Source organism: Schistocerca gregaria, chromosome 9 (genome assembly GCF_023897955.1).
Source record: "Schistocerca gregaria isolate iqSchGreg1 chromosome 9, iqSchGreg1.2, whole genome shotgun sequence".
NCBI classification, from domain to species: domain Eukaryota; kingdom Metazoa; phylum Arthropoda; class Insecta; order Orthoptera; family Acrididae; genus Schistocerca; species Schistocerca gregaria.
The window spans coordinates 141,696,279-141,717,693 of record NC_064928.1 but is presented as its reverse complement, the minus strand read 5'-3'; the positions used below and the strand labels follow the sequence as shown (position 1 = coordinate 141,717,693).

The window sequence follows — 21,415 nt, the reverse complement described above, 5'->3', positions numbered from 1 at the left end:
CAGTTATTGGAGGCTTGGAACATGGACTGATGTGCTCCGGTTTCTCTGAATTAACTGCGAGAACAAAGAGGACCGTGACCGTGTAGCAGTCTTCCCTTTGAGCTTCTTGGAGAGACTCAACCATCCTGACAGCTTCGCATTGTCCGCACTTGGCTGACTTGCGACCACATCCTACGATGTGAGAAACCTCTGTGCTGACGGTGTGGTGCCCATCTGGTGGAGGCCCACATCATATTGGACTGCCCAATTTGGCCACCTCATGACGAAACCTTAAACTTGAAGAGACATTACCTCTGCTGCTGGTAGACAATGCTAAAGCAGCTGACTTAGTTTTACATTTGATCTGTGAAGGTGATTTCTACTCCTGTCTGTGAGGTAAGGTACATTGGCATCATTGACCGCTTGAGGGACTGGAGGGGTGCCCCATCACCTGCTCCAACCCGGGGGCCCATGGTTACCCTTGCTCGGTTGTCTAGCCTGGCTCCTGTCCTTCCCAATCTTTTAATTCTTCTTATTTTTTCCTTCTCTTGTTAATTTACTTTCTCATTTTGTCAACTTATCTGAATGGATAAGTGACAAAACACCGGTCAGATGCAGAGGGTGCATCTTCCATCGCACAGCATACTCTGGGGGTCGGTCTCTAGCTGCTTTCTGGATGGAGCAACTTGCCCAACTTCACCCTCTTACCCCTCTCTCATTTCTGCTTGCTTCTATCTCTTGGTTTTATTGATTTTCAGTTTAGTTGGATTCATCAGGATTTGTCTTGTGTGTCATTCCTCTCTGAGGACTCTTTCCAGTTGACACATACAGGATGATGGACTGATGACCTCATAGTTTGGTTCCTTTAGCTTCCATCACTCCAATTCCCATTCCAGTTTTTCACCAAAAGGAACCGTTCGTCAGTGATTCTCATTGGCTTCAGCATATCACTTAATTGGCTGCAACTGGCACAAACAAATTGCCAACAGCAGCATGCAGTGGAAGAGTCTGGTATACTGCATCCTGACACCCTCTTGAACTTGACATTTCTTTTCCTCTCTCCTAATTTTTAATTGCAATATTCCTTTCTCTTCCCCCTTATCTACCTTTACTTCTCACTCTGTCCTTAGTTCTGGACTGAAGCTGACACAGTGCTTACCAATATAACCTCTCTCTCTCTCTCTCTCTCTCTCTCTCTCTCTCTCTCTGTAATGCATGTATTATGCAACCAGTTTTATAAATACAAAAGGGGACTTATCAAAAATCAGATAAATGGGCAAGAGTTTCTGTGGCAGATTGGAGTTTTAAGATGGACTTTGAGTTGTGACCTGCTAGTTCTTTCAGCAAGAACATTACCAACAAAAGGAAAGAGCCTGGGTTAGACTGTCAGTGCATAACATTGTTTTAACCTGCTAGGATTTTCAGCTCCTCATTGTATTTGCTCCCTGGCACAACTTTGTGCGTATAGTTTCCTGTGCCCTCATGTTATCTCCCAGTTTACTTGAAAATAATCTTCATATTTCCTTTATTCAAACTGAGTGATAGATTCCTACTTGCTTTCAATGTATTTTTGAATAAAACAGTCTCAGTTGTAAAAATACTGCTTTAATGATGCATTTCACCTCTGTAGGGCATTATCAGATTTTCATGGGTTAAGAGACCTTTGTAGAACTATTACGCTGTGGAATAAACATACATCCAGATTGAGCTAACTGGAACATGTGCCTCTGATACAGTTATGATGACCGATGCAGCGATAGAACCATACTTTGAGAATTGTGCACGTCTTTTTTCCCGTAACACAGTAGAAGACAAGCATGTACACAGTTGAGCATTATGCTGGACTGATTTTATCACATATGTCTTGAAGTAGGCATTTCTCCACAGTGTTTTATTTAATACCAGCAGCTAAACCAGGCAGCATTCAGAGGAACAATTCAGGTGCCGAGGCATCCAGCAGCATGTGACAACTAAACCTGACATGAGTTTATATATTTTGTTTCCAAGCATAGGCTTTAGATTTTTCCAGAATATTTTAGAAGTAATGCTGTGGAAACATATCTTTCTCATAAATGTGAACTTCTCTTTTTCTGTTTTTAGGCAGCTAGACATTTGATCGTTTAAGTTATCAAATTTTGTCAACCATAATATCCTTTTAAAATGGCTGTTACTTTGCATATAAACATGTTTTCTTGCATAGCCTGTAGCCTTGCTCTGTATTCATGTAAAGGATGGACTGCTGTGGCCTAGCCATTGAAATTTTCTGAATTAATGAACACATGTTTGATTATTTGTGCAATTAAAAACAGCTTTCTGTCACAAAATAATCTTTGTTTTTGAGAGATTGTAATTCACGATTTCAATTTAATCTTGATGTTTCTGGTGAAGACAGTAACATGTTGCTGGTTTAATTAAATTAAAGGTTCAAAATAATATTGCTTCTGAGTAGTAGTGACTAAACTATTCATTCTGTTAGTTTCTTTGGAATTCTAGTCAAAGAAGGCGAAGAAATGCAGAAGGTGCTACAAGCTACTCAATCCAGAATAAGTGACTAACATCTTTTGAGTGTCTCGCCATTAGGAATTAGTAAGTTTTAAATCTGAAATTTGCCATTGTGTTGAATATTTTTAAATTGTTTAGCGGTTGTTGTCTCATAAAGTATCTAGTACCCCATGTCACTTATAGAATAGTTACGATATCTTGGATTTTCTGCCATGTGATTTTATAACAGTAATGATGTGTTCTAGTAGACTTCATAGTCTAAGAGAAAGAAGCATACAGCTGGATAATGAATTTTTTTATTGGGCTGTGAGACACTTTGCAAAATTTGTATGTTGTTGGAATTTTGCTCTTATCGTAACACTTGAAATAACATTCCTGAACAGCAAGCAGCTACATCAGAAGTAAATCCCGCACACTGTTTGAGAGTGGAAGAATAGAGAAGTAGCTTAAAGGTGACTTGATGAACTCTCTGCCAGGCACTTAAATGTGAATCGCGGAGTAATCATGTATAACATTGAAAATAATCAAGGGAAACATTCCACGTGGGAAAAATATATCTAAAAACAAAGATGATGTGACTTACCAAACAAAAGCGCTGGCAGGTCGATAGACACACAAACATACACACAAAATTCGAGCTTTCGCAACCGGCGGTTGCTTCGTCAGGAAAGAGGGAAGGAGAGGGCCTTTCATCTTTCCCTCTCCTTCCCTCTTTCCTGACGAAGCAACCGCCGGTTGCGAATGCTCGAATTTTGTGTGTATGTTTGTGTTTGTTTGTGTGTCTATCAACCTGCCAGCACTTTTGTTTGGTAAGTCACATCATATTTGTTTTTAGATATACTGAAAATAATCAGTTATTGACAATTCCTTCTCACCCTGTCTTGTAAGTCTCCCCTGACCTGGGATTTTGTGGTGACTTTTGTGAACTGTACACCTTTCCTTAAACTTCTCCGGTTCTTTTCCTTCACCCCTCTTCCTTTCTCTTCAATCTTCTGCCAGGAGAAGGAGCCACTGGCTCGCACACTGTGTGTGTATGTGTGTGTGTTTCCCCTGCTGCCACTTGGAGAGCAATCATATATATATATATATATATATATATATATATATATATATATATATATATATATATATATATATATATATATATACAATGGGGGAGGATTGGGAAGAAGAGATTGCTTTCATAAAATCACTTGATCGTGATGTGCTGCATATTGAGTGTGGTAAACTGGTGGGGGATTTCTATAAAAAATATTACTGATTTAATTGATACCATGTTCTGGCTTTAATGTAGTCAATAAACAAGAACATCAACAATGAATGTGCAGAAGCAGATTGGGCACAAGAAATTAACTGAAATATTGTTGCTGAAGATAACATAGTGTTATGCTTATTCTGTTACTTACCAGATGTTAAACTTTTTGCAGGCAAGATAATAGACACTCGGGCAGAGCCAAAATTCACTGACATAAAAACAGATCTTATTGTACTGCACAAATGGGAAAAAAGGATGGAAGGCCATTGTGTATGAGGATTTATAAATGTATGTGTTCTGAGAGGAAAAAATAAATTAATTAGTAATTCCTCAGGAATTTTTCAAATGTTCATGAAATTTTTTAAGGTTGAAAAACAAACTTTGTTTTTGTTCTGCTAATATTTGTTTATTTTGACCTAGTTTTCAGCTTATGGGGCCATTTTCAGTAAATATGTGACCACCATCCACAAGAGATGTGTATAGGAAACCAAACATAGAAGCAAAGATACGTGTTTAGTTTCCTACACACTCTGTCACTATTTATGGTTTAGTTTCCAATGTATTTCAGAGCTTTAATGTCATTTTTGAGGACTTATTTATGGTTTGGGGTTTCATTTGCTTCAGTTCCTGTGCCCAGATGCGTGGGCCACCTCCACTCTCTAATGGTTAACATTGCTTACATCTTGGGTTCAGTTCTTGGACACCACCTAGGATTTTTCCATGGTGGGAACATCTCAAATGGGATTCACTCAGTCTTGTGAAACCAAATCAGTACTGCTTAATAAAGCAAGAAGCTAAACTGACACACAGGCTGCCACAGTGGCATGAAATAAAGTTTGTGCGGGGCTGGGGTCCACGTGACATTTGTTTATTGTAGATGATTTTCATTTATGCCACATTTTGGATTAAGGCAGGCGATAAACTATGACAGTGACAATAAAGTTGCAGCTTTGAAACAAATTGGTCACACGAATTTAACTAAAATAATGTGGCCAGAGATAATACAGTATTATTGATAAGTTCCTTACATAGGAAGCATCATTAACAGACAGACCACAACAATTAAATGGATGTTTATGGTGTAACTGGCATAAGTTCCTGATTTGGCCATGTTCTTAAGGTATGCTATTGGGCAAGCACTTGTAGGGATGCCATTGGGCAGGTACAAGATTCACAGTGCAACTACTAGGAATGACAAGCCATAACAAGTCAATGTTCCAGAACTATAGAAATTAATATTTCCTCCTGTCATCACCAAGTCCATAACTATGCTCATTGAAGCACATTTTTTCCTGTTTACAGCTTCAATTGTGTTGGGTCATCATCTGTTATTGCATTGAAAGCTTTTCACTTATGTAACAAGTCTCTTGGTTACAGTGTGTTTACAGGTAAAACATCTGTCACTTTGTGACTAATAGTGCGATTTTTTTTTTTTTTTTTTTGCAGATTAGGGTTTTTAATGATAAAAATAAAATACAAAGAAACATTTCACATGGGAAAAATATATTAAAAACAAAGATTCCATGACTTACCAAACGGGAAAGCGCTGGTAGATAGACACAATAAAAAAAAAAAAAAACACAAACACACACTCAAAATTTCAAGCTTTCGCAACCAACGGTTGCTTCGTCAGGAAAGAGGGAAGGAGAGGGAAAGACGAAAAGATGTGGGTATTAAGGGAGAGGGTAAGGAGTCATTCCAATCCCGGGAGCGGAAAGACTTACCTTAGGGAGAAAAAAGGAAATATGTGTGTGTGTGTGTGTGTGTGTGTGTGTGTGTGTGTGTGTGTGTGTGTGTGTACCTCTCCTTTTTTCCCCCTAAGGTAAGGCTTTCCGCTCCCGGGATTGGAATGACTCCTTACCCTCTCCCTTAATACCCACATCCTTTCGTCTTTCCCTCTCCTTCCCTCTTTCCTGACAAAGCAACCGTTGGTTGCGAAATCTTGAAATTTCGTGTTTTTTTTTTTTTTTTAAATGTGTCTATCTACCAGCGCTTTCCCGTTTGGTAAGTCATGGAATCTTTGTTTTTAATATGTTTTAATGATAATATTCACTGGCAATTTTGTTCTGGAGACAAATGTAGTATATGTAATATATGGTATTGTATCAATAAGTTAAATGGAAATTTGTGTCATGCTACTGTGAATTTTGTCAAAATGAAGTAATTTTCACCTTTAGTCAATAATCATTGCACATTACTATTCACGCCATTATTGCCCCTCCCCCAGTCTCTCTCTCATTCCCTCCCTCCCTCCCCCCTCCCCCCTCCCCCTCCCCCCTCCCCCCTCCCCCCGTCCCCCCTCCCCCCTCCCCCCTCCCCCCTCCCCCCTCTCCCCTCCCCCCCGTCCACCCCCTCACTCTCTGGCACTCTGGCTCTGTCTTAAGACAGTTGTTATTCCTAAACCCTGTTTGCTAACTATGCAACATGGCTGTTTTTCTTCCTCACTGCTGTAAATTCCCGAATGTAAAAACTGCCTTCTGTGCCTAATTGAATGCTCCAACCTATAGCTTGGACTGATTGTGTTGGGAGAGGAAGCTCTAGGACTATAAGCTCAGTAGTCTATAAGAGACAGTCATATGAAAATGAGATAAATGAAAAAAGGTAAGTAAACTGTGTATTATTTGAAAACTAATTGCTATAATTGTTAATATATTTATTCTACTGTGAGGAAAGGGTGGTCAGTACCTTCTTGGAAAAATGTTTACTATTGCCTACAGAACCACAATTGTACCCAGGTGTGCACCTCTCCATCGGAAGCTAATCAACAGCCACAAATGTCTTTCTTGTTGACTCCAAAAGTTTTGAAATTGCGTGGGGAGGGACTGGGACTGTATGGAAGATATGTAAGATATGTTAGGGCTTTCCAGGAAACTTCTGCAGCATACTTCAAACAGCTGAAAATGTGGGCAGGCCCACTGTCTGACTGTGCTGCAGAAGTTTCACTGGGAAGGCCATACGCATTCTCCGTACAGTCCCAATCTCTTCCCTTGTGATTGCTATATTTTCAGAGCTTGGAGAAAGACATTCTTGGCCATCGATGTGCTTCAGACAGAGAGGTAGATGCCTGGTTACGATTGTAGTTCTGCAGGCTATTGCAAACAGTTTTCCATAAAGGCATTGGCCTTCTTGTCTCAGAGTGGGATAAATGTATTAAGATTTATGGTGGTTACTTTTGAAATGATAAATAGCTTACTTTTTTTCCCCATCTGCCTTGTTTTCATTTTTCTAGCTGTTATACTTTAAATTATTATGGGTTTTGCTCACTCTGGAGAATTTCTATAGTTTATAAAATGTAATTATTGCACATCAGAATGTAGAAGTAGCGGAATATATTTGAAAAGTATCAGTTGTAGAAGTGAAAGAAGTACCTTTCGATTAGAGATATATACATAGTAACACATTTGAAACAGTTGTTGACTAATTTCTCACCAGCTCTGTCTCGATTGCACTGATACCAGTTTTCCTGTTGGTTGCAGGCTATGGACGGTGGCAAATGTGTGGGTGCAATTGTTTGCAAGCTCGATGTACATCGCAAGATTGTCAAGAGAGGATACATTGCCATGCTTGCCGTTGATGAAAAGTATAGAAAAAGAAAAATAGGTAAACAGAGACCTTGTTCAGTTTACAATTTGTTTATTGGGATTTTCATAAGCTTAGTCTGCAGTTCTCACTGTACTAATTGGCATGTGTTAGGTCTGTGGCAAAAATTTTCAGATAATGTTCCTTTCAGTATTGCTGACTGGTTGAGTGATTATTATTATTATTTTTATTTTTTAGCACAATGTGTTTGTTGTGTTGCACTCGGGTGATATAGAGGGTGTCAGTCATATGGATTGTAGGGCATATTTTCTCTCATGTTTCACCAGATATTGGCATTTTCATATGACTCCCTAGCATCAATGGAAGGTGTCCGTTTGTTCTCTATTACAAAGAAAATGATTGTTAAATCAGAATTTTCTTTTTCCATTTTATAGAACAGTACCATTCTTTTGTTGTGAATTATTAGTTTTATTGATATGTATTAACAGGATCAGTAAAACATGGAGGATAATCAGTACCCCAGCAGTGACTGAGCAGCACTTCTGCACTCAGTAGCAGTCGGTAGGGGCCAGAGCAGTGTTATCGCTGCTGGAGTACGGGTTATTCTTTGTGTTTTCTGTCCCTGATAATACACTCTGTCAAAGGGGCACATAAAATTCCATTTTAGAAGTAATTTTGTTTGTAACAGGAGGCACTGACTCTTTACAGTGACACTTCATCATGCATGAAGGACATGATGAGCAGTATTTGTTTCGGGTGACTGCAGCCATACATAGCAAAAACGAAACTGTAAATATCTGCCAAAACATCAGAGATCAATTGCCTAACGACTTTAAGGAGAGAGACACCATATGCCCTCTCTTTGCCTTGTATGAACAATGACAAAGACTTCACTGGGAGTGTGACACCCATTCCTGCCAAGAAGGATTTTTAATACTCTGCATAAATATCAAATTTTGTTCTTTCCTTTTAGATACTGTTATGACGGTGAGTCATGCAAAGAGAAGGGTGCCACAGTGTACTGCTGGGATCATTGCTTCAATGATCTGCCACTAAATGTGGCAGATGATTCGAACATTTTTTGTTTTTTTTTTTGTTTCAAGTGACACAATTGTTATTGTGAAAGACATGCATCAGTATATAAATATATAGCTAATAGGGTAGTCAGTAACAGCAGCACATCTTTCAGAAAACATCAACATTTAGCTGCAACAAAGCACAGTGCATATTGCTTATAACATGAAGAACTTGGAAATATGAAATTTTCTGTCCAAACATGGTCAGTGAAGTCAACCAATTTAAAATCTTAGGACTGAGGGTAAATGGAAAGATTTCTTGGAAGTATCATGTGAAAGATCTTATGCAGAAAATAATAATGTTATGTTCCCTATAAGAATAATGTCTACTATTTCTGACACTGATTGTGAAGGCTTGTTTACTTGGATTTCTTTCACTCTATTATCTTGTGTGGTAGTCTATTTTGGGGTAACTTTTTACATTCACCAAGGATATTTTTAGCCCAGCAAAGGGCAGTCAAACTAATCTGAAGTGTCAGTTCACGACCTCCGTGTAAGCTGTTGTGCGTTTGTCTAGAAATTCTAACGCTGCCATCCCCGTACTTATATTGCATCACGAGATTTGTTGTTGACAATACTGACTCATTCTGAAAAATGTGACATACATTCAGTGAAAACTAAATGCTAAAACAATATACACTGGGTTAAAATTTCCTTAAGCACTGCACAGAAATGTGTTCATCATCCAGCAAGTTTCATTTTCAATAGCCCTCCAGTAGAACTGGAAGAAATCAGTTGATAAACTGTAAGCATTCAAAACAAATTGGAAAGGTTTCCTTGTGAACCATTCCTATTTTGTGCACTCCTTTTCTGTACAAGAGTTTCTTGCAGTAGTTGAGAAATTTTCTCTCTAATGTATTGATTATTCATATACCCTGTCACAATTTGTGTATTATTTTATTAATTCGTATATGCGTTACATCATATACTTCTCAATACGTTCTGAAACACCATGCATAAAAATGGGATTGTAACTGTCAGACATAGTTTCTCTTCTTTGCTCTTACTGCTGGAAAGTCTCTGTCCTCTCTTTGTCCTTCTCTTTTCCTTGCTTCTTCTCTTTACCATCCACTCTACTGCGGCATTTAAGATCTCTCGTCTTTCCTTTTCTTTGTTCGTCCCTCTCTCTTTCTTTCCTCCCTGTGTGTCTGAAGGCCGACCCACGTGTAGCTGGTGATGGGGTAACATGTAATTCCCTGTCCACAGTAGACAAGTAGGGCATGTACGAAGTCCCTGGTAGAGGTGACTACCCGAAATGGTACCTTCCGAACATGCCGATTACTCTCTCCGTCCCTTTCTCAGGCGTTGTGAACTGAGGTGTGAACAATCACCTAAGGCGGGAGTGCCCTCAGAGAGGATCCCCACAAGGAAGGAGCGCGCCATCAGAGACGCCGGTAATCATGGGGGCCTTCTTTTGCAATGGTTTCCTCTATTCCTAAAATTTCTGCCTACAAGAGAAAGCTAGATGAGTCTCAGCCACAGACACTTCTTCCATCAGTGCCAAAGTTCCTAGTTGTTTCTCGGTCTGATGATAGTAAGATTTCTCCACAGTCAACCCTTTTATTATTCAGAAAGGTGTTGACGCAGTGGCACCTTGTTGTTAGAAACAGTCAGTACCCTCCACGCACAAAAATTGCTGCAAACTACACTGCTACACACCTTCCCTGTTCAGGTGGAGGTGCACCGTACTTTAAATTCATCATGGAAGGTGGTTTATACATGCTCATTCAATGGATTATCCAACGACAACATTCAACACTACCTGTCTGACTTTGGCGTAACGGCTGTACATAGCCATGAAAAATGTTGACAGGGACTTGGTACCAATTCATACTCTCTTCTTGATGTTTGACGGAGTTCAACTTCCATCAAACATTAAAGCAGGATATGAGGTCATTTCCGTTTGTCCTTACATCCCCAACCCTACGCGATTCTGTCGGTGTCAGTGGTTTAATCATACCAGCCAGTCGTGTTCCAATCCGGCGAAATGCATTGCATGTGACAGGCATGCCCACGAGGGTAATTGTCCATATCCATCTCCTCGTTGCATCAACTGTGTGGACGACCAAGCTGCTTCTTCTAGAGACGACCAAGCTGCTTCTTCTAGAGATTGCCCCATTTTCAAAGATGCTCCCAGTGGGTAAATATAGCACTGTCCTTGTATCTCGGCCTACTATGGAGGTAGCCACACAGACTTGCGATCTCACCTTTAGCGCTACAGTTGTCAGATCAGCCAGCCCAAAGTTCGCCTCTTCATCCTCCCTACTATCGCCTGCTCACTCTCAGGCTCCCCCTTCATCGGCTCCTGCTAAATCATGGGCCCCAAAATCGGACACCTGGTCTTCCAAAAAAAAAGAGCCTACTTGCAAAGATTTTGTTTACGTGGCCTGACCTCCCAACCATCAATTCCTCCCTCCTTTCACCATCCTCTTTCTAAGAAGGCTCAAAAGAAACTAAAGTTCCTCTCCAAGGTGTGTCTCATCTACAGCACCACTCAGCGGTAGCCGCCCTCGGCCGTCTTCCGTGTTGCTGGCGGCCGATCCACCAGTCGATCACTGATGGCAGGAGCTGCGAGCAACCTACGGATCGGGGACTTCTGCCTTTGGCTGAATGCTGTTCCAAGCTGCCAGCTGCTGGCTCTCAGTGGACGTTGAGTTGACAGCAACCTTGGTGAGATTTTCCCCTTTTCTGTCCATCCTATGTCAATTATCCATTGGAATATCCATGGAATTCACTCCAATCAGGATGAATTGTCAATCTACTTACAATCCTTTCAGTTTTCAGGAAACAAAGCTACATCCTCATGATCGCTTTGTCTTCCGTCATCTCCAATCGGTCCGGTTCGATCTCCCCTCTGTTGATGGCACTCTGGCACACGAGGGACTTGATTCTTCTCTATGATACTATCCATTATCACCTAGTCCCCTTAAACAGTTCCTCCCAAGCTGTCCTGGTTGGGGACTTCAATGCCCACCATCCTCCTTGAGGATCTCAATATCCTTGTCCACGAGGCTCCCTATTGACTGAACTCTTCCACCAAGCAGATCTTGTTTGCCTGAACACTGGGGAACATACATTTTCGTTTGCCGCCATGTCAAATTTCTCTCATTTGGACCTTTCAGTCGGTAATGTTCCACTAGTTAATCACTTTGAATGGCTCACTCTTGCTGATGCACACTTGAGTGACCATTTTCCGTGTATCCTTCAATCACAGCCCCAACTGCCATCTATGTGCACATGGTGCTAGAAGTTTACCCAAACCGATTGGACACTTTTCTCCTCTCTAGCGGCATTCAATGACAGTCACTTTCCTTGCATCGATGCTCAGGTCACCCATGTTGCCGAAGTTATTCTTAACAGCTGCGGAATGTTAAATACATCATACCTCTCCTTTGCCGCAGTGCCCCCCATTTCCTTGATTGAACGAGACGTGCTGTGACGCAATACAAGAGTGGAGATGTGCTCTTCGCATTTTCCACCACCATCCTACATTGGCCAATTGTATCCTCTATAAGCAGTTACGTGTACAATGCCATCACATCATCCGCAATACCAAGAAGGCAAGCTTAGACTTAGACTAATTCCTTCACTCCCTCATCTTGTAGTTTGGAGTCGAATTCAACGGTTACCCGGCATGTCTAGTTTCGCCCCAATCTCTGGACTCACTGTTGCACATGATACCTTAGTGGACCCAGTCGCAATTTCTAACTCATTGTGTCAACACTTTGCTGAGATTTCGAGCTCTTCAAATTACCTGCCAGCCTTTATCCCGAAGAAATGTGCAGTGGAAGTGCGACCTCTTGCTTTCTCCTCTCAAAATTGCGAAAGCTATAAAACTGTTTTCTGTATGCGGGAACTCCATCATGAACTCTCTTCTTCTCGCTCTTCCGCCCCAGGACCAGATGGTATCCACATCCAAATGTTGCTGCATTTATCATACCATAGTCTGCGCTATCTCCTTTGCCCGTATAATCGAATTTGGACCAACAGTGCCTTTCACAGAAGATAGCGGAAAGCTATCATCATTCCTGTTCCGAAACCTGGAAAGAATAAACATCTCCCCCCTAGCTATAACCCCATATCTCTCAAGAGTAGTGTATGGTTTTGGAGTGCATGGTGAATTGCCGTTTATGCTGGTAACTGGAATCCTGTAACCTTTTAACACGTGCCCAATACAGTTTCTGAAAGCATCATTCTGCAGTTGACCATCTTGTTGCTCTCTTGACTTTTATCATGAACAATTTTCTCAGGAAACATCAAACGGTAGCAATATTTTTTTGATCTGGAGAGAGCATATGTTACCCATTGGAGGACAGGCATCCTCTGCACACCGTTGTCTTGGGGCTTTTGAGGTCAGCTACCCCTTTTTATTCTTGAATTTATGACAGTGTGCACCTTTAAGGTGTGGGTGCACACCACTCTCTCCCGTACTTTTTCCCAAAGAAATGAGGTGCCCAGAGCTCCATGCTTAGTGTTGTCCTGTTTGCCATTGCCAGGCTTCTGCTTTTCTCCCAGTAAAACCATCTGTGTGAATTTTTGGCATCGTACGGAGTTCCCTCTGCCTTCTCTACATCTACGCCCTGTTGACCTTCCATTTGCCAACGTCGCCCTATTCTTGGGACTTACGTATGACAGAAAGCTGTACTGGTCTTCCCACATGTCATATCTTTTGGCTCGCTGTATGCGATCCCTCAGCACCCTCCGTGTTCAGAGTGGTAACTCCTGGGGTGCGGACAGAGTGGTCCTCCTCTGCCTATATAGTACCTTAGTGCGCTCGAAATTTGATTATGGGAGCAAGGTTTACTCCTCTGCTCAACCGTCTATCCTTCGGCGTCTCGACTCTGTCCTCCACCGTGGATTGCGTTTAACATCTGGAGCTTTTTATACCAGCCCTGTGGAGAACCTTTATGTTGAGACTGCTGTACCTCCGCTGTCGAATTGGTGAGCTGTCCTACTGAGTCGTTACGCTAGTCATCTGTCTTCCGTGCCTGCCCCTCCAACCCATGCCCCCTCCTTCCCTCCCCCCCCCCCCCCCCCAAATGTCTCCTTGGATTTAGGGTATGTAGACCGCCATTCCTCTCTACTACCACTGGGAGTCCACTTTTGTCAACTGTTACGTTCTCTTTGCTTGACAAATGGGAGTACGGCACTACCTTGGCTTCATCCCCAGACCTGTTTTCTCCATGCTCTTTGTCAGCTTCCCAAGGATAGTACAACCCCCCCCTCCCCCTCCTCCTATGGTTTATCATCAACCATTTGCTGCTCTATGTGTACAGATGGAGGATACCACATTTATTTACACTGGTAGCTCAAAAATCACATTAGGTTTTGGGTGTGCCTATATTGTTGGAGACACCCCTAATAGATTTCAACTTCCTGACCAGTTTTCAGTTTTTACTGCGGAGATTTATGCTGTTCTCCATGCTGTCCAATAAATCTGTCGCCATAAGCGGCTATAGCATATTATCTCGGATTCGCTCAGCTCTCTTCTCAACCTGCAAGCTCTATATCCCATGCACCCTCTGTTCCACCAGATTCAGGACAGCCTCCACTTGCTCTACTTGGGGGAGACTCTGTGGCATTCCTCTGGATCCCAGGGCACGGTGGTATCCGCAGAAACGAGGCAGCCGATATAAGTGGCCTAGGCTGCAGTCTCTCTTCCTCAGCCCACTGTTCACATGGTTCCCTTTGCTGATCTACAGAGCATTTTATGTTGTTGTGTTACTCTTTTACGGCACACACATTGGTCTACACTTCCCGATAATAAATTAGGGGACATAAAACCTTTTCCCTGCATTTGGACCTCTTCCTGCCGGCCTCGTTGTCGAGAGGAGGTAATTTTAACTAGACTCTGGATAGGGCACTGTCTTTTTAGCCATCAACATCTTTTAAGCGGTGATCCTCCCCACTTTGCCCTCCCTGGTCTCAACTGTGGACAGTGAGACACATTTTACTTCAGTGCCCCTATTTTAATCTGCTATGTGCTCGTTTACAGTTGTCACCTGATACATCTTCCCTTTTATCAGATGACGCGCGCTTAGCTGATAGCGTCCTCGAGTTTATCAGTGTCAGTGAGATGATATTGGTCATTTGAAGCTCTTTTTTCAGTGAATACACCCCCCCCCCCCCCCTTCAATAGTAGTTTTCTAAGATCTCCTTCTGTTTCTAGTTTCTCTCCTCCTGGAGTTTCGTTCCCATTGCTGCTGATTTCACATTCGGTTTCTTACCCTTCATTAAACCACAGAATGGTCTTCCATGCCTGCTTATGGATTGTAGCCCTAAAACCATAACAAAAAAGAAAAAAAAACCCTGTGTGTTCCTTTAGCTTGGGGAAGAGGTGATAATCGCCGGGGGGCTAAGTCTAGGCTGTACGGGGGATGCGGCATAACAGTCCACCCAAATGTCTTCAAAAGCTCCTGTGTTTGATGAGTGACATGGGGTCAAGTGTTCTCATGAAGAAGCACTACTCCCTCCTTCAGCCGTCCTCTCCAGCGATTCTGGATTGCTCACTGGAGTTTGGCCAATGTTTCACAATATCTGTCAGAGTTTATTGTCATCCCAGGTTGCATGAAATCGACAAGGACCCCCTTCTGATCCCAAAACACATTTGGCATAACCTTTCCTGCCAACTGCATTTGTTTGAATTCCTTTGGTAGCGGTGAACTGGGGTGATGCCACTGACAAGAATATTGTTTTGTTTCGGGAGTGTAATGAAACACCCACGATAGAGTTCAACAATTTCTCCTTGTTGCCTCCCCCCTCGCATTGTCGAAGAAACTTGTGAACACAGTCAAGGTGTTGTTCCTTGTGTCAATCAGTCAGCATCAGGGGGGACCCAGCGAGCACACATCTTGTGATAACCCAACGTTTCTGTTAAAGTTCTTTCAGTTGTGCTGTGGGAAGCTTCAGGAATGCGTTTCACAAGTTCACGGACAGTGACCATCAAATCTTTGAGCAGCTCACTGTTGATTTTTCTGGACAATCGCATCTAAAACCGGCAGTCTTCCATTACGTTTTTCATTGTGAACTTCTGTGCAACCCTCAGCAAAAGCCCTGCACCATTTTCAGACATGCACTCTTCACCATAAACCTCAGTTAGTTGCCAATGAATCTCCATGGGTGGTAATTTCCTTGTGTGGAGAAACTGGATTCCTGCTCGACCCTCGCAGTTACCAGGAGCAGTGATCAATACTTCCTTCTCTGATGGCTGCCAAGCCAACACTGAGCGATGTAACGAATCGCAGACAGGCGGGCTCGAGTGTGGGGGAACCACTGTGCACAGCACTGTTGTTGGATTAAGATTACTGGGAACCTTACTTTTGGTACAACCCTCATATATTCCATTCTTTGAACAGCCTTGAAAATGTTATTGACATCTTTATCCATTTCTGAGACACAGATGTTCAAAGTTATTTACCAGAGAACAGTGCAAGGAAAATAATGGAGACTTTACCTGTGGGAGAGGAATAAAGACAAGAAGAAAGTGGAAGTGGGTGAGAGCCAGTGATACTGAGACAAGAGTATATGACAGTGAATATGAGGAAGAAAGGGATTGTGACAGTGAGAAGAGAAAGCAGCAGTAGGAATGAATGAATGAGTGGGACAGTAGCGTTATGAGGGAGCGAGAGGAAGACAGTGAAAGTGAGATGAGAAAGTAGTAGTAAGACAGAACAAAGGTGATACTAGCAGTGAGACAAGAGACAGTGGCATTTGGAAAACCTCAAAGAGATAATGCAAGGCATGTACACTTTGGGAAATCCAGGAAAAGCCCGGAAAGTTTTTCATCCGGGAGAAAACTGGGAAAACCCGGATTGTTTTTAGATTTTTGGGAATTTTTCATTGTTTTAGTTTTCAGTTAAATTTTTTTAACTTTGACTGGTAAGAACTGATGCGCTAACAGCATTTTAATGTACCCCACTACTGCAGAATAATACTGCAGAAATAAAGCCTAAACAAGAGGAAAAAACCAAAATAAATATAAGTTGCAAAGAAAATTGCCATTTACAACAACAAAACACAGTGCATACACAAGCGTTTCTGCCAACAGCAAAATATGTCAAAGGCAAACCCAAACCAACAGACAAGCCTGAAGTCAAAACTGTTTATGTTAGGGTCATTTGAGCGGTTGCCAGCAAGCTGAGCCGCATGCGCAGCTAAATTGCTTATGAGCAGTACCTTTCCTGCTTCAGGCTAATTGAAAAATTTTTCTGGCTCGCCAAAGCTGCCAGATTCGTGCATGCGCAGGGCAGTCTGATTTGGAGTGAGGAAGGTGGTGATCTTCACGTGTCCCATGTTTATATTTAGTGATTTTGTTGTTTCTTCTTTGTTTATAATTCTCACATCAAATGAAATCAAAACTAATTCCTGTGGCTATGAAGTGAATTAAAATAAATTCATATAATTATGGAAGGCTAAAATATGTTATTGTTTTCAATAGTACGATTTTATTTTATTTTCAAGTTGTTGGCATTCTAGTATTAATCGCCTTGCAGAACAATGAAGATATTTAAAGAAATTTTGCTTTTATTTAACTTTTCCACAGAGGCAGTCAATTTATTTGAAACGTAGTGTTTCATTCCAAACTACAGCTATTTTCAACTGTTCACTGAATTTCAAGTGCATGTTTTCATCTTCTGCTACATATGGCATTATGTAATAATAAAGAACCAAACATGTGATAATACAGTATTGGAACAGATTAGGGCCTACTTCACTGTGAATCTGGAGATAAGCATGTGCACTTTAAGCCAAATTAAGCATTTTAATATGGTTTACAAAATTAGATTTTCTTGGAGTATATTCCGATGTCCTGTTTCTTTTATGATATACTGTAAGACCTCGAAATTCTATATATTTACGAACATACAGGTTTCCTATGTCATTGTACCTGAGCACATGAAGTAACGTCTGTTTTCTGGTGTTCTATGGCAACTGCGATTTCTAGCAGATTGTGGGGAAAATATGCAGCTAGTTTGGAAAATGTTACTTTCAATGTAAATTTCCTTTTACACAACATTATGTATGCTATGGGTGAGATGGGTGACAAATTTCTTCAATCAGAGCGTTTGACTCTCATTTAAAACTCAACACTTTCGGGACCAGCCTCTTACAATTTGTTGCCCCGAATACAAGACACCTAAGACATTATTTAAAATTTTACTGGCACATTTGTGTGATATATCTTAAAGTGTAACAGAAGCAAAAAATTAGAATATTATATATGAAAGCTTAGCTTTTATAGTAGCTTATTAATCTTAATGATCAATACTATATGCGAAAGTTTAGCTTTTCTTGTAGCTACACTATGTAAATTAATTTAAATCTTCACTTTCTCTGTTTGTTTGTTCATGCTACTTAAATAATGTTGCTATTGGCTGACTTCATTGTGTGTCCTTTGCTCTGAATATCTCGTGTCATCGGCTGGCGAGATCACGTGACATGAACTATGACTGGCTTACAAAAGCACATCACAGTGTCCATTTCAATGCTTTGATAACTAATGGTGGTACTCGAATTTATACTTTCGTAATAAGAAAATATGCAGCCTACATGTTACTGCAAATCAGTGATCTTTCCAGAACATGTCTTTATTCTGGATTTAGTGTTCTAAAGTGTCCAGAAGTAGTTCTACTCTGGTGTGCAAAACCTTAGCCATTCAAAGGATTGATAAGTTTCACATTTCCGAGGGAAAGTATACTGTCACTTAAAATGAAAAAAAGTGTGTGTTCTCCCAGGGAAAAGTGTGTTTTTAACTGGGAAATCCAGTAAATATCTGCGTTTTTTTTTTCTTTATCCCCTTATACACCCTGTAATGACAAAGAGTTGGGCTGAATGAGTGAGAGACTGGGCAGTTGAGTGGTTGGACATGATAGACCTACAGCGATGTTCTAGTGGATATAAGAGAGTTACAGTAAGGGCAGCTTGTTGGAGGTGAGTTGCATGTTAAAAAGAGTGCAAATATTTTCACATGCTGATATTTTTGTGAAAATTTTTAAAGGTGCTGGGCTAGGTAGAATGAGGCAGCTGGTACCCCACTTCAGCCTTCAATAAAGAGGAGCATATTCGCCTTTTTTGTGCTCTGATGGGAGCATTTTTCCCTTGTTGTTTAATTCTTTAACACTTTTGTTTATAAATTTTCTAAACAGTATTATGTGAATTATATACTGTCTTGTTCCATCACAAAGTAAGTGTGACTTGTTCGTGAACATGGATTGCGTGTGCTAGTGACAGTTTTTGCCGCTATGATTCCAAATATGCCTACCTAATTCTGGACTTGATTTGATTGAAGATGAGTTTAGATTCAGCAGAAATGTAGGAATCTGTGAGGCAATACTGATCTTACAGTTTAGCTGAGAAGGTAGGTTGAAAAAAGGGAAACCTATGTTTATAGCATTTCTAGATTTAGAGGAAGCTTTGGACAATGTTGAGTCCATTATTCTCTTTAAAATTGTGAAGGTAGCAGGGAGCAGTAATAGCAATTGAAGGATCTGAAATGGAAGTAATATTTTGGAAGGGTGTGAGACAGTGTCTTTGCCTATCTTTGATGTTGTTCAATATGTACATTGAGCAAGCAATAAAGGAAATCAAGGAGAAATTGGGAAAGGGAATTGAGGTTCAGAGAGGAGAACAAAAACATTGAGGTTTGCATATGATTTAATTCTGTCAAAGATGCCAAAGGACAAGGAATTATGGTTGAATGGAACAGATAATATCTTCAAAATAGGTTGTAAAATGAAACCAAACAAAAGTGAAACAGGGATAATTGAATGTAGCCGAATTAAATGATGTAATGCTGAAGGAATTAGATTATGAAAAAAAGACCTTAAAAGTAGAATAAGAGTTTTGAAAGTGTGGCCAAGATAGAGAGCATATAAAAAATTGACAGCCAAAAGCAAAAAAAAAAACATATATGAAACAGAGAAATTTGTTAACATCAATTGTAAGTTGAAGTATTAGAAGTTTGTCTGAAGGTATTTGTATAGAGTGTAGCCTCGTATAAAATGAAACGATGATGATAAACAGTTCAGACAAGAAACTAATAAAAAAAATTGAAATGTGACGCTGCAGAAGAATGTTAAAGATTAGGTGTGGTTCCAACAACTAATGTTGAGGCACTGAATCAAATACGGTAAGAAAGAAATTTAATGTACAACTTGCCTAACAGAAGGGATCAGTTGGCAGCTACATTTGAAGCACCAAGGAATAGTCAGTTTGGTGATGCAGGATAAAAAATGTAGAGAAAGGCAAAGACTTGAATACAATAAGCAGGTGGAAAGGAACAAAACATGACTGATTTTGGGAACTTACAGAAAATCTACATCTAGATGACCAGATGGGGTATGAAACAAAGTGGTCCTGAATTTAATGCCAGTGTTGTAGCTACTGTACCGTCTTAGTCGTCATTGTCATCGAACTTGCATGCTTGTCATTATATATAGATTTGGAGATCATGTTGTTTCCTCAAATTATTCCAGCCTCAGCTAATGCACTGGTTCCAATGAGTACTTTGCCAAATTTTCCAGATGTGTAAGACATTCTTATTTTAAAGCCTTATTTACAACAATATCATGAAAACAATAATAGTGTTAATCTGAAACTTTCTGGCATATTAAATAGTGTCCCAGACCTGGACTTAAACTCGAGACCTTTGCCTTTTGCAGCCAACTGCTCTCTCATCTTCATATTTTTGCAGCGCAAAGACTGTGCCATAAAATTTCAGGCGTGCAGCTGCATAAATTCAACTCCTTCTAATATTTTGGCTGAATACCATCGAGCCATCTTCAGAGTGAGCCAAAGTGACTGACGCTCCAGCACTTGCTTCGTCTTTTTAAACCTGGGGAGTGAACCACTGCGCATCCGGCCACAGGTACACAAGGCGACAGAGATGTTGATCAGTGGTAACGTGGTATGACATGTGCATGAAATTAGACATATGGCTGTGCAGTCGATCCACGCGGTGATATCGAAGTATCACTGCGAGCTGCACCGTTGCGACGTCTTTGTGATTTAATTACAGAAATTGCTGGATTCTATGAATTGTCCAAGCTGAAGCCGCTATCTCTAGTAATTAAATTCATTGCCAACTGAATTTCAATTCCTTCTTTCACTACTGAGTCCCAGAAAGATGAGGTCGAGGCTAAAATTTCAACGTTACCATACACCATAAAGTGCCCAGTGTTGGTACAGTGCTCCGCCACCACAGAATTATTAGATTGTAAGAGCTGGCTGTACCTGCAGCGCTCTGTGCATCTCTCCTGGACTGTATGTGTTGTCTGTCTGATATATGAACGGCTGCACTCACAGGGGATCTTGCAAACCCCAGGCTTCCGAAGCCTGGAGTGCTGCTGTCTTTGGCGGAAAGCGAAAAACCACTTTCACTTTGTGTTTACTGAGGATCTGTCCTATTTTTGATGAAAGGCTTCCCACATACGGAAGGAAAGCCATGGATTTAAAACTTTCCATGTATCCTTCCGTTTTTCTTGTGTGCACTGTGGATTTCATTTTTTAATTTTTTATTTACATTTCAAGTTCTGTAGGACCAAATTGAGGAGCAAATCTACAAGGTCATGGAACATGTCAGTACATGAAATTACAACATAAAATTAATATCAGATAAAAATAAAATGTTTATGAACCCGAAAAAGTCAATCCATAAATAAATGCAATAACGATATAATAAGAGTCAGTTTAATTTTTCAAGGAACTCCTTAACGGAATAGGAGTGACCCATGAGGAAACTCCTCAGTTTAGATTTGAAAGTGTGTGAATTACTGCCAAGATTTTTTAATTCGAGCGGTAGCTTATTGAAAATGGATGCAGCGGTATACTGCACACTTTTCTTCAGGTTTGATTTCTGCTGAGTATTAACTGAGTGAAAGCTGCTTATTATTGGAAGTAAGCTAATATTGTTAACAAGAAATGACAGTAAGGAATATGTATATTGAGAGGCCAATGTCAAAATGCCCAGACTCGTGAACAGGGGTCGACAAGAGGTTCGTAAACCACACAGAAGTTCTTCTCTGCATCTTGTGGCACTGTGGCTTTTCGTGTAGTGGTCCCTAGT

The 21,415-nt window shown here is 40.8% G+C and overlaps 1 protein-coding gene across 1 annotated transcript in view; it reads left to right on the top strand.

The window, feature by feature from the left end:
* The window catches only part of LOC126291711 (N-alpha-acetyltransferase 30-like), a 79,773-nt gene that overhangs the window by 28,753 nt on the left and 29,605 nt on the right, over positions 1-21,415 (top strand). Inside the window, exon 2 of the mRNA XM_049985368.1 lies at positions 7,213-7,336. Within this exon, the coding sequence (XP_049841325.1) occupies positions 7,213-7,336 (124 nt within the window). The remainder of the gene's footprint in view (positions 1-7,212; positions 7,337-21,415) is intronic.